The sequence below is a fragment of the Sebastes umbrosus genome, chromosome 23 (genome assembly GCF_015220745.1).
Source record: "Sebastes umbrosus isolate fSebUmb1 chromosome 23, fSebUmb1.pri, whole genome shotgun sequence".
Taxonomy (NCBI): domain Eukaryota; kingdom Metazoa; phylum Chordata; class Actinopteri; order Perciformes; family Sebastidae; genus Sebastes; species Sebastes umbrosus.
Genome location: NC_051291.1, coordinates 1,462,373 through 1,476,146, shown reverse-complemented (window position 1 = coordinate 1,476,146; position 13,774 = coordinate 1,462,373). Strand labels below are relative to the sequence as shown.

Genomic DNA, 13,774 nt, shown 5'->3' with positions numbered 1-13,774 from the left:
ATAAATGATAAGATAATGCATCATATACATAATTAAACAAAGGATTTCAGAAAACTTGTAATATAAAAACATGATTAATCAACTGAGGAAGTTTGATGGTGGTATTTATTTGTTAAAAATGTCCTCTGTTCAGCTCGGGTGTCTCCCCTTAACTGAACATTAAAGGAGCATTCTTGATCTTTTTGCAAAAACAAACATTCATAGTTGTTTAGAAAAGCAAGGGTACAAGATATTTTAGCTTCTTTAGCCACGCCATGGATGCAGCTCCATGGATGCAGCTCGCTGGATGCAGCTCCGTGGATGCAGCTTGGTGGATGCAGCTTGATGGATGCAGCTCGATGGATGGAGCTCGATGGATGCAGCTCGATGGATGCAGCTCCGTGGATGCAGCTCCGTGGATGCAGCTCGCTGGATGCAGCTCTATGGATGCAGCTCGGTGGATGCAGCTCGCTGGATGCAGCTCTATGGATGCAGCTCGGTGGATGCAGCTCGATGGATGCAGCTCCATGGATGCAGCTCGCTGGATGCAGCTTGATGGATGTCGGTGTTGGCCTCAGTTGGTCGAGTACTTTAGTTCAGACTGAAATATCTCAACAGCTGTTGGATGGATCTGGTGCCCAGAGGATGAATCCTGCAGACTTTGGTGCCCTGTATCTCTCTCGAGGAGCCACCAGCGGGTCAAACTTTTTAGTTTTTCAGTGCAACTTTTCAACATCTATTTGATCAATTGGAGTGAGAGTGACTTTATAACAATAAATTCATAGTATTGGAGCAAACTGGGAGCTCCAGAAGGTTGATTGGTTCTGTAAAAATGAAATTAAATGAGTGTTGTAAACACGTTATCTGAACAGCCCTAACCCTAACGTATCTACTCACTGTTCTGGGTTGTCACTAGAACTTTAAGGCTGATGCAAGTCGTTTTAATGAGATAAAATACTGTTGCAAAACAACACACTTTTAATTGTTTAATTTTATCAGCAGAACTTCAGTCTGAGTTGAGAAATGAGCAGAATGAGCAGAATAAATAATATTTTTTTTATTTATTTATTATTCATGAATACATGTTAATATATATACATTTTTTTATTTTTTATTTTATTTAATGAGTTATTAGATGTTTCTTATGCACTGAATTTCGGAGAACTGGATCACCCAGTTCAAACCAGTGCGTACCACAACAATAGACAACACTGACTACTGAGGTGGACATAGACATATATACATATAGAGTATATGTATATATGTCTATGTCCACCTACATCCATTATGTCCACAACCACATCCGGAAATACTTCTTCTTCTTTGGTGAGATAAAATACTGTTACAAAACTACACACTTTTAATTGTTTCATTTTTATTTATCAATAAATAAAATGTATATATTAATACATATTAATATGCAGATTTTTTTTATTATTTTTTTTATTTAATTAGATGTTTCTTCTGCACTGAATGTGGGAGAACTGGATCACCCAGATCCCTCGCAGTCATTTAGAAGGAAAAAGTCAATTTTTCCTTCAAGATGAATGACACATTCAACGGATTTTTTTATCTATAATAAATCAGATTGTTCATTATATGTGGGATAAACCGGAACCCCCGGAGAAAACCCATAAAGCACATTTATACCACAATAATAGACGACACTGACTACTGAGGTGGCGCTGAGAGCTCAAGAATTCACATTCATTTAGAAGGAAAAAGTAAATTTTTCCTTCAAGATGAATGACAAATTCAAGAGATTTTTTTTCTCTATAATGAATCAGATTATTCACTATATGTGGGATAAACCGGAGCTCCCGGAGAAAACCCAATAAAGCACCTTAACGCCTCGTCACGGCGTTGAACATAGAGGTGAAGAACCTGCACATGCAGCAACACTCTCTCTGCGGTGTCTTAAGGTGACCTTTGACAGCGCGGGCAATATAGTCTCCAAGTCCTGGATCATCCGTTTTCAAGGACATCATTACACATGATATATTGCACCACTTCTTACAAAGGTCCCGGCAAATGATCTTTTCGAGGTTCTCGAACGTTGTCAGGTCGCAATCAAAATCGATACCCTCGAGTTCGGCCCACGTTCTCTCAAGAAGACCCCCGATGAGGTCCTTGACGTTTGAAAGGGACCAGCTGACTTTGGCCTTCTTGAAGATCCTCGACACGAGCCTCTCCATGAGGACCTCGACGCACAATTTGTTTTGCTTGTCCCGCGCTTGCCGTGCGAAGTCTTCACGACTTATCGTCATGGTTACTTGGCGAGGCGGTGCAGCGATGGCGACAGGTTTGTTGGCCCTGAACTCAGCGGCCATTATGGCGTCTTTCACCTTGTCGGCGAGGTCGCCCGCCTGAAAGATCTGCCACCATCTGGCCAGAGACAGGAAGTTGAGCACCTTCCGCCTCAAGTCAGCGAGAATGTTTGCACGTATCACCGGCTCGGGGATGATCTCTGGCCCGTCTGCGATGTGCGTGTAGAGGAGTTCACTCAAGAGGTTTGTGAAAACCAATACTCGATCGGCGGGAATGTTTAAGCCCGGAGAAGCAAGTCCCAGAAGTTTGCGTGTCTCTTGCTTTTTAAGCAGAGAGTTAAACTTCTTCATGAGAGCATTCACCGACTCCTGGCTGGGAACTTTCTTGCCGCGGTGGAAACTCTTCGTTATTTGTGCAACGATTCGATGGAACCACGCTTTGGCAAAACACTTTCCCAAAAGCTTCTTGATTTTGCTCCAGATGCTTTTCTTAGAGCGTTTGCTCCTCTGTTCCGACGGAGTCGGGTCTGCAGCATCTTCAGCGATGGTCCGAGTGATGTCCTCTGCAACGTCTTCAATCTCCCGAGAGTTTTGAGACTGCAGCAGCGTGTACTCAGAGTCTGGTACGTCAACCAAGAGACGTTGTGTGATATCATTCAACTCATGTCTGATGATATCTTCGATCGAATTAGTTTTTTTCATCTCAGTCACAACGTCTGATGAAACGTCTTCTTCGTACGACTCGATATCTTCCAGGACCAGTTCTTTGACAGCGGACAGACCTGCCCTGTGCTTGCGTGGTCGAAGTGAAAACACAGTGGGCATCATGGCGATGAGTGCCTGGAACACTTTGCAAGCATCCAGGATCATGCTGTTGAGTTTGCTGGGTGGAGTGAAGCGCTGGATGACGCCCTCGGGACTGGAGAGGGCACTTTGGACGCTGTCTGAAACCTCTTGAGAGATCAAGCTCGTCAAGCTTCGTGAGCTGGGACACGACACCGAGGCGTCCACGCCCAGAGCTTCGGCAAAACACTCCCCGATCGTGTCGCCCAGATGGGTTTTGACGTCTTCCTCAGACACCGCGGTTGTGCTCCCGAGAGACTTCATGAAGTTCTTTAGCACCGTTGCTACGATGTCCAACATCAACTCTCCCATCATGGTCATGGCGGTATCATCTGGTCGGCAGGTTTTCAACGATACCCACTGTTCTTCTGTCATCCCTTCAAAAAAGGAGCGTAACAGCTGGGTAATGGCAGGACGTACATTGAAGTCAGACATTTTGATGATTCAATGATACTGATTTATCCTCAGTTATATTCGCTGCCTCGTGGAGTTGGAGATGACTTCCCTGCTTCTTTCCGTGGATGTCTTCCTGTCTGGTTTGGTCCTAAAGGTTCAAATCAGCTTCTATTCATAAGCTCTCATTTCACACATCAAAGCCATTTTCATGACGTCACCTATGATGTCATAAAGCCATTAAAGCCATTCGAATTGCGTCATCACTTCACAGCGTTCCATGAGGGCCCCGCCCATTCCAGCAGCTACCGCAGCGCAGCAACCGTTGCTAGGCAACAGCTGCACCCTGCAAACATCCTCAGAGGGAGTTTTTCAAACAACCTTTTTAATTATAATAATTATGATTATTATTATGATTATTATTATCCACACATTAATATTACAGAACATTAGACGTTGTATTTGGAAGGGAATAACTACATTTTTTAAATTTTTTTTGTATTGAAGATAATTCATTTACAAACATTAAGGCATTATAATCTAAACTCAATACTTCTAATCCTTTTATTTATTCATTAATCTATTTTCATTAATTTTTACATTTATTTATTTATTTTGCAATATTATTTATTTATTTATTCCTGCACGATTTTCCTTTTGCATTTCACTCCTTATTTATTTCCCCAAACTTACTTACTGTAATAACTGTGTATGAGCCGTTCACCTATTTATTTCTGTATTTTCTTTATACATATACTTCAAACTAAAATACTTATGTAATAAGAAAATCCCTTAATTACAAAATTAAGTAAGATTCTTAAAAAATAAGTAAATTACTTAATTATAAAAATCGTCAAATCCTTTATTACAACATTAAGTGAAATTCTTATGAAATGAGCAAAATCCTTCATTAGAAATAAAGTAGTAAAAGTAAAATCCTCAATTATAAATTTGTGTAAATTTGTTAAGTACAACATCAAGACAATTCCTAGAGTACAAAATTCAATAAATTCCTTAAATGCAAAAGTAAAATTCATAGAAATTAAGCACATTCTTTAAGTGCGAAATTAAGTAAACTCCTTATGTACAAAAATTAGCCAAATTCTACTGAAATAAAATAAAGTAAAATTCTTATATAATAAAAAAAATCCTTAATTAAAGAAATTAAGTAAAATTCTTAAAAAATAAGTAAATTACTTAATTATAAAAAAGATCAAATCCTATATTACAGCATTAAGTGAAATTCTTATGAAATTAGCAAAATCCTTCATTAGAAAAAAGTAGTAACAGTAAAATCCTCAATTATAAATTTGTGTAAATTTGTTAAGTTCAACATCAAGAAAATTCCCAAAGTAAAAAAATTAAATAAATTCCTTGAATGCAAAAGTAAGTAAAATTCATAGAAATCAAGCACATTCTTTAAGTGCAAAATTAAGTAAACTCCTTATGTACAAAAATTTGCCAAATTCTACTGAAATAAAATTAAGTAAAATTCGTATGTAATAAGAAAATTCCTTAATTAAAATAATTAAGTAAAATTCTTAAAAAAATAAGTAAATTACTTAACAATAAAAATCATCAAATCCTTTATTACAGCATTAAGTAAAATTCTTAAAAAATAAGTACTTAATCATGAAAATTTGCAAAATCCTTAATTATAATATTAAGTGAAATTCTTATGAAATAAGCAAAATTCTTCATCAGAAAAAAAGTAATAAAAGTAAAATCCTCAATTATAAATTTGTGTAAATTTGTTAAGTACAACATCAACAAAATTCCCAAAGTACAAAATTTGGTAAATTCCTAAAATACAAAAGTAAAATTCATAGAAATTAAGCACATTCTTTAAGTTCAAAATTAAGTAAACACCTTATTTACAGAAATTAGCCAAATTCTACTGAAATAAAATTAAGTAAAATACTTATGTAATAAGAAAATGACTTAATTAAAACAATTAAGTAAAATTCTTAAAAAAATAAGTAAATTACTTAATAATAAAAATCATCAAATCCTTTATTACAGCATTAAGTAAAATTCTTAAAAAATAAGTACTTAATCATGAAAATTTGCAAAATCCTTAATTATAATATTAAGTGAAATTCTTATGAAATAAGCAAAATTCTTCATTAGAAAAAAAGTAATAAAAGTAAAATCCTCAATTATAAATTTGTGTAAATTTGTTAAGTACAACATCAACAAAATTCCCAAAGTACAAAATTTTGTAAATTCCTTAAATACAAAAGTAAAATTCATAGAAATTAAGCACATTCTTTAAGTGCAAAATTAAGTAAACACATTATTTACAGAAATTAGCCAAATTCTACTGAAATAAAATTAAGTAAAATACTTATGTAATAAGAAAATGACTTAATTAAAACAATTAAGTAAAATTCTTAAAAAAATAAGTAAATTACTTAATAATAAAAATCATCAAATCCTTTATTACAGCATTAAGTAAAATTCTTAAAAAATAAGTACTTAATCATGAAAATTTGCAAAATCCTTAATTATAATATTAAGTGAAATTCTTATGAAATAAGCAAAATTCTTCATCAGAAAAAAAGTAATAAAAGTAAAATCCTCAATTATAAATTTGTGTAAATTTGTTAAGTACAACATCAACAAAATTCCCAAAGTACAAAATTTGGTAAATTCCTAAAATACAAAAGTAAAATTCATAGAAATTAAGCACATTCTTTAAGTTCAAAATTAAGTAAACACCTTATTTACAGAAATTAGCCAAATTCTACTGAAATAAAATTAAGTAAAATACTTATGTAATAAGAAAATGACTTAATTAAAACAATTAAGTAAAATTCTTAAAAAAATAAGTAAATTACTTAATAATAAAAATCATCAAATCCTTTATTACAGCATTAAGTAAAATTCTTAAAAAATAAGTACTTAATCATGAAAATTTGCAAAATCCTTAATTATAATATTAAGTGAAATTCTTATGAAATAAGCAAAATTCTTCTTTTGAAAAAAAGTAATAAAAGTAAAATCCTCAATTATAAATTTGTGTAAATTTGTTAAGTACAACATCAAGACAATTCCTAGAGTACAAAATTCAATAAATTCCTTAAATGCAAAAGTAAAATTCATAGAAATTAAGCACATTCTTTAAGTGCGAAATTAAGTAAACTCCTTATGTACAGAAATTAGCCAAATTCTACTGAAATAAAATTAAGTAAAATACTTATGTAATAAGAAAATTACTTAATTAAAACAATTAAGTAAAATTCTTAAAAAAATAAGTAAATTACTTAATAATAAAAATCATCAAATCCTTTATTACAGCATTAAGTAAAATTCTTAAAAAATAAGTACTTAATCATGAAAATTTGCAAAATTCTTTATTACAACATTAAGTGAAATTCTTATGATATGAGCAAAATCCTTCATTAGAAATAAAGTAGTAAAAGTAAAATCCTCAATTATAAATTTGTGTAAATTTGTTAAGTACAACATCAAGACAATTCCTAGAGTACAAAATTCAATAAATTCCTTAAATGCAAAAGTAAAATTCATAGAAATTAAGCACATTCTTTAAGTGCGAAATTAAGTAAACTCCTTATGTACAAAAATTAGCCAAATTCTACTGAAATAAAATAAAGTAAAATTCTTATATAATAAAAAAAATCCTTAATTAAAGAAATTAAGTAAAATTCTTAAAAAATAAGTAAATTACTTAATTATAAAAAAGATCAAATCCTATATTACAGCATTAAGTGAAATTCTTATGAAATAAGCAAAATCCTTCATTAGAAAAAAAGTAATAAAAGTAAAATCCTCAATTATAAATTTGTGTAAATTTGTTAAGTACAACATCAACAAAATTCCCAAAGTACAAAATTTGGTAAATTCCTTAAATACAAAAGTAAAATTCATAGAAATTAAGCACATTCTTTAAGTGCAAAATTAAGTAAACACCTTATTTACAGAAATTAGCCAAATTCTACTGAAATAAAATTAAGTAAAATACTTATGTAATAAGAAAATTACTTAATTAAAACAATTAAGTAAAATTCTTAAAAAAATAAGTAAATTACTTAATAATAAAAATCATCAAATCCTTTATTACAGCATTAAGTAAAATTCTTAAAAAATAAGTACTTAATCATGAAAATTTGCAAAATTCTTGATTACAACATTAAGTGAAATTGTTATGAAATAAGCAAAATCCTTCATTAGAAAAAAGTAAAAGTAAAATCTTCAATTACAAATTTTCCTTATGTACAAAATTAAGCTAAATTCTAATGAAATACTAAAATTCCTTCATCACACTATAAGCTGTTAATACTCTTATATTTTTGCTCCCAATGGTATTATTATGGTTATTTTATAAGCTAAATGTGGTCCTGCTCACAACAATAAATGAGCCATGTGAACCACAAGGGGGCGCTAAAGTGAGCTCATAAAGTTCATGTGTCACTAACCAGATGAAACTGGTGTGAAAACAGCCTCTGGTTTTTAATACTCTGCTTTGTTTGCTGGCTACATGACTTTGATTCATTCATTATAGATATTTTTGAATCACAAACACCAACAGATTGTCAACGTGGCAGCAGATGTGCTTCACCAACCCTGGATGTGCTCCAGATCTACAGATCCAACATGTTTTTACTCTGATCTCAGGATTTCATTCTTCAATTGTCTTCAGATTTGACAGGTAATACAGACTTTAGAGGATATATATCAATGTTCTACATTTATCTTAATTTAATATAAAGCACTGTTCCCGATCGGCCTGGGTCGGACTCCGGTATTCCTGCTTTCAAGTCTAGTTTTCAATGACACTTTATGTTTGTGAGGTGTTTTTAGAGATTTACATCTTCAGGAGGAACCAATGGGCTACAAGAGACTAACACATTGTTGGTTTTCATGTTGAGAGTGAAACAGATATAGTATATGATGTAATAGAATAGAAGCAGCCTTCTTGTTTAAAGGGAACATGCGTCTAAAATGAGCTGCTGCTGGGTTGTGTTATAAATCCATCTGGATGTGAGATGAGCTCCTTGGAGGTGCTACTCTGCTCCCTGAGCTCCTTCCTCTTCAGCTGCAGGAACACCCAGGTTATAATAATCCGGCTCAGCCTTCTCCCGTCTGCTCGGCCTCTGCCCCCTCTTGCCCTGGAGACACATGACAGCACACAGATGTGACTTCCTGCATCACTCCTCTCTCTTCACTTCAATAAACACAGACTGAGTGCTTCATGTCAGTCAGCGGTCTGAACAACAGACGTGTGTCAGTACCTTATAGTAGAAATAAAGGCCAATGTTCTCCAACAGCAGAATCAGCGGCAGGACGATGGCTCTGATGATGAAAGGCCTTAGATCTGATCAAACACATGGACAGTCATCACATCACATCACATGACATCATGAGTCCAACAGCTCCCATTAAACACAAACTGTAGTGACCTGAAATCTAAAAGCACTTCTTCAATCTGCTTTATGTGAATCCAGACTCTGAGGACAGAGACTGTTCTTTGTTGGACAGATTAGAAAGTCCTCTGAGATTAATCTGTAGAAATACAACTGACGTGACTTTAGTGAGACTTTTATATGTTTACAACCAAACATGCTCCGTCCTCCAGTCGACTGTTTGCTGTTGACATTCATCCACTTTGTACAAGTGTGGTTACTATATGACATGTGGAACACAATGACAGTAGTCACAGTGTCATTCCACAAACAACAACATGCACGGACTTATTATGACTGAACATGTCATAACCCTTAAAGTACTTTGATGAAGTACTACTAGTACTACTTAAATGAAGTACTAGTACTACATTTCTCTCTTTAATCGGTTGTGAGCAGACGTCCTAAAGTGACGTCATCTCCACGTAGAATAAACCTCTAACTTTTATTCATGTTTTAATCCCTATGATCTCTGAAGGCTCCGACAAAATTCATCAAACTTCTTAAATACAAAGATAAGGAAAATTATTATGAAAAAAATTCCTTCATTACAAATTAAGTAAAATCTTTAATTATAAAAAATAAGCAAAATTCATAATTACAAAATTAAGTTAAATTCTTATGAAAAAAGAAAATATTAAAATACAAAATTAAGTAAACTTCTTATGAAATAAGAAAAGTCCTTAATTATTAAAATAAGCCCAATCCTTGATTAGAGAATGAAAGCTTCTCTGTTGTCAGCTGATCATTTCCACATTTTCCAAACCTGCATGTAAACAGTCAGCTTACCTGCGACGGTGAGAGAGATCAGACGGCTCTCAGAGAAGAAGTCGTGAGAAAAAACATAGACGTGATAAACACATCTGTAGCTTCCTTGGTGGGCGGGCTCTGCAGCAGGAAACAGGAAGTGGGCGGAGTGATTGACAGCTGGCTGGGTGTACTTGAGTGCTGAGGTGGAGGAGGTGAAGGTGAGCTGGAAGGAGCCTCCTGGGTACTGTGGCTGGACGGAGCAGCTGATGGTGAAGGTGGAGCCCCTGAGCACGTGAAACCCCTGCTGCTGGGCCTCGGAGACCCGGTCCACGGAGGAGGACCCAGAGATGTTGGGCTGAAGCAGCAGGTCTGTAAACACAGAGAGATGATTGGCTGAGAGCCGGAGCACGTTCAGTCTGAAAACAGCGTGCACTGGTTTGCTACGGTTTCTGGGTTGAACGGCGTGTTTCCTGGAAATGGTGCACAACAGGCTTTGAGGTGCGTTTCCTCTCATTTGGTGGGTGTGTCAGAGGTGTTACCCAATCAGCCGCGACGTGCACGAACCCCGCCGTATTATAAAGGCAGTGCATTCGCGTAGCACAACAGAGTGTTCAATGCACCGCCGTTTCCGTTTAAACGTTTATCTGTAACTGTTATTTAGGATAGTCAGAACTGAATTACAGATATCTCTAAATGTCGTTTTGACTAGTCACAATGAGGTTATAGATATCTGGAATAAGAACTCTGACTAGTCACAATGTGATTACGACTAGTCAGAATGTAGTTGTAGATATCTCTAATGTTGATTCTGGATAGTCAAGCTGAGCTATTAAATGTTAAAACAGCTCTCCATACACTTCTCTACACTTTAGGATGTCATTGTCCTGGATAACTTTACAGTTCAGTCCAATGGAAACCACCGACTGTCACTGTGACGGAGGAAGGAACATACTGGAAACATTACTGTCATAGATGATGTCATAGATGATGTCACTGATGGGCTTACCTGAGCAGGTGAGATTCAGGATGGAGACAGAGGAAACTGATATTGCACACTCCCTCAGAGCAGATCCAGACTGAACACAGTCAGACCTGATCCACCACACAGATCTCCGTGAGGACCCCTCTCTCTGTTCTACAGAAACAGCAGAGCCACAGTCCAAGTCTCTGCAGACAGCAGCTGCTTCCTTCAGGGTCCAGCCAGAGTAACGGCCCTCCACTGGTCTCCAGTCTCTCTGATGTTTCACCTCCAGTGTTCCTGCACAGCGACTGTCTCCTCCCACCAACCTGACATCATCAGGCTCTGAACAGAAACAAGAGAGTCATCAGTAAAAGAATAAAGTGAGTTTCATTAGAACAGAAATGAACCAGATCAGAGCTGCAGCTCCTCTTCTACCTGAGCAGGTGAGTCCAACAGCTTTGCCAGGTGAGCAGGTGTTTCTTTCTGAGCCTGAGCTTCTACAGTCCAGGAGAGCAGACTCAGTTCCTCCACACTGGAACTCTTTGGTCCACATTGAAGTCTCCACGTCTCCATAGAGCGCCCCCTGGAGGACTGAAGGAGCCCCACAGCCAAGCTGCCTACAGACCACCTCTGCATCCTGCTGGTCAAAGTCAGCGTCACACACTGAGGACCACCACTGGTTAGAGGGGTTAGTCTTCACCTCCAGTCTGCCTGAGCACAGACTAGTCCCATTCACCAGCCTGACAGAGTCTGGAGAGATGATAGAAGATGAAATAGAGAGAGATAAAAGACACCAGACACTCAATAAAAAGATGTCATGAAACAACAATTCAGTGATTCCAACTGGAGGAGTTCAGAGCGGTCCCTGCCATCGATTATCTAGCAGCACACAGCCTCTTCTCAAGCCTCAGGGCCCTATTTGAACCTTTACATGATATTTTAGCAGATAATTAGTAAATAATGTTTATAATAAAGTAGTTTTAGATAGATTTTGAGGTAAATATTGGGGTAATTTGGCAGTAATTCCAAAGAAATATCAAATAGGTTACTTGCTAATTATCACCTAATCACCATGAGAGTTGCGGAGCTGTAAAATGAAGTGTTAGCCAACGTAGTGCTATGATGTTGGATGTTACAGGGACTGTGATAAATGTTAATTGCATAAAAAAGTAACTTTTTTTACTCAGATTTTATGCATATGATGTTGTGTTCTTTATACTATGACAGTTTTCCTAAAATTAAATTAAAAGAATTACAATATATGGTGATATACTGAATGGTAACCCCTGTATCATGATACGTATCATATCACCAGATTCTTTCCAATACACAGCCCTGATGTAATAGAATAAATCCAGCCTTCTGGTTTAAAGGGAACATTCATATAAAATGAGCTGCTGGTGGGTGAATATAGAATTTAGTTAAAATAACACACAAATTGATGAAATAGAAATGTGAACAGAGACACCTGTGACGTATCAAAGAGGCCACATGTCATATTTAATTGATGTGGCTTTAAAATGACGGCTCTGAGGAGAGGAGGGCTCATTTTGTTAAAAGCCTGTTGCCTCAACTCCTCTCTCCTCGCGTCTCTTCCTCGCCTCCTCAGCTCACATCTCTGGTGGGCGTGACTAAGACGTGAGGAGAGGAGGCGAGGAAAGGAATGGAGGATGTAGGAACTGTGAAATGGGAAAGGCCTCCAGACAGACAGGTGTGTCCTGTCAGGTGAAGCTCAGCAGTCTGTGGAGAGTTTGAAGCTTTCAGAAACAAGCCCACTTCTATGGCAAACTGTTTAAACATTTAATAGCTGGACAGGAGATTCATCAGAGATATCTGCAACGCTGTTTAGACTAGTCATAACTCTAATTATATACATCTGTAATTACATTTAGACTAGTCATAACTCTAATTCTAGATATCTGTAATTACATTTAGACTAGTACGATTAAAACTACTTTTACCATTCATGTGTATGGGGTTTCTCATTACAGATATCCACAACTGAATTATGACTAGTCGTAACTCCAGTTTCAGATATCTACAATTTAATTCTGACTGGTCATAATGAGGTTTGAGATATCTGTAACTGTTATTTAGGATAGTCAGAACTGAATTACAGATATCTCTAAATGTCGTTTTGACTAGTCACAATGAGGTTATAGACATCTGGAATAAGAACTCTGACTAGTCACAATGTGATTACGACTAGTCAGAATGTAGTTGTAGATATCTCTAATGTTAATTCTGGATAGTCAAGCTGAGCTATTAAATGTTAAAACAGCTCTCCATACACTTCTCTACACTTTAGGATGTCATTGTCCTGGATAACTTTACAGTTCAGTCCAATGGAAACCACCGACTGTCACTGTGACGGAGGAAGGAACATACTGGAAACATTACTGTCATAGATGATGTCATAGATGATGTCACTGATGGGCTTACCTGAGCAGGTGAGATTCAGGATGGACTTAGAGGAATATGATGTTACACACTCCCTCAGAGCAGATCCAGACTGAACACAGTAAGAGCTGATCCTCCACACAGATCTCCGTGAGGACTCCTCTCTCTCTTTTACAGAAACAGCAGAGCCACAGTCCAAGTCTCTGCAGACAGCAGCTGCTTTCTTCAGGGTCCAGTAAGAGTCACTCACTGGTCTCCAGTCTCCCTGATGTTTCACCTCCAGTGTTCCTCCACAGCGACTGTCTCCTCCCACCAACCTGACAGGCTCTGAACAGAAACAAGAGAGTCGTCAGTAAAAGAATAAAGTGAGTTTCATTAGAACAGAAATGAACCAGATCAGAGCTGCAGCTCCTCTTCTACCTGAGCAGGTGAGTCCAACAGCTTTGCCAGGTGAGCAGGTGTTTCTCTCTGAGCCTGAGCTTCTACAGTCCAGGAGAGCAGACTCAGTTCCTCCACACTGGAACTCTTTGGTCCACATTGAAGCCTCCACGTCTCCATAGAGCGCCCCCTGGAGGACTGAAGGAGCCCCACAGCCAAGCTGCCTACAGACCACCTCTGCATCCTGCTGGTCAAAGTCAGCTTCACACACTGAGGACCACCACTGGTTAGAGTGGTTAGTCTTCACCTCCAGTCTGCCTGAGCACAGACTAGTCCCATTCACCAGCCTGACAGAGTCTGGAGAGATGATAGAAGAT

General features: G+C 36.8%; 2 protein-coding genes across 2 annotated transcripts in view; both read right to left on the bottom strand.

The window, feature by feature from the left end:
* LOC119482455 (CD5 antigen-like) overlaps positions 1-13,774 on the bottom strand; it is a 54,072-nt gene that overhangs the window by 29,341 nt on the left and 10,957 nt on the right. Inside the window, exon 3 of the mRNA XM_037759954.1 lies at positions 10,665-10,961. Coding sequence (XP_037615882.1) covers positions 10,665-10,961 — 297 coding nt within the window. The remainder of the gene's footprint in view (positions 1-10,664; positions 10,962-13,774) is intronic.
* LOC119482457 lies at positions 6,822-10,276 on the bottom strand. Its single transcript, XM_037759956.1, has 3 exons — positions 9,698-10,276; positions 8,738-8,820; positions 6,822-8,614 (listed from the first exon to the last, which is right to left on the bottom strand). The coding sequence occupies exons 1-3, from the start codon at positions 10,170-10,172 to the stop codon at positions 8,510-8,512; spliced, it is 663 nt and encodes a 220-aa protein (XP_037615884.1). The 5' UTR covers positions 10,173-10,276; the 3' UTR covers positions 6,822-8,509.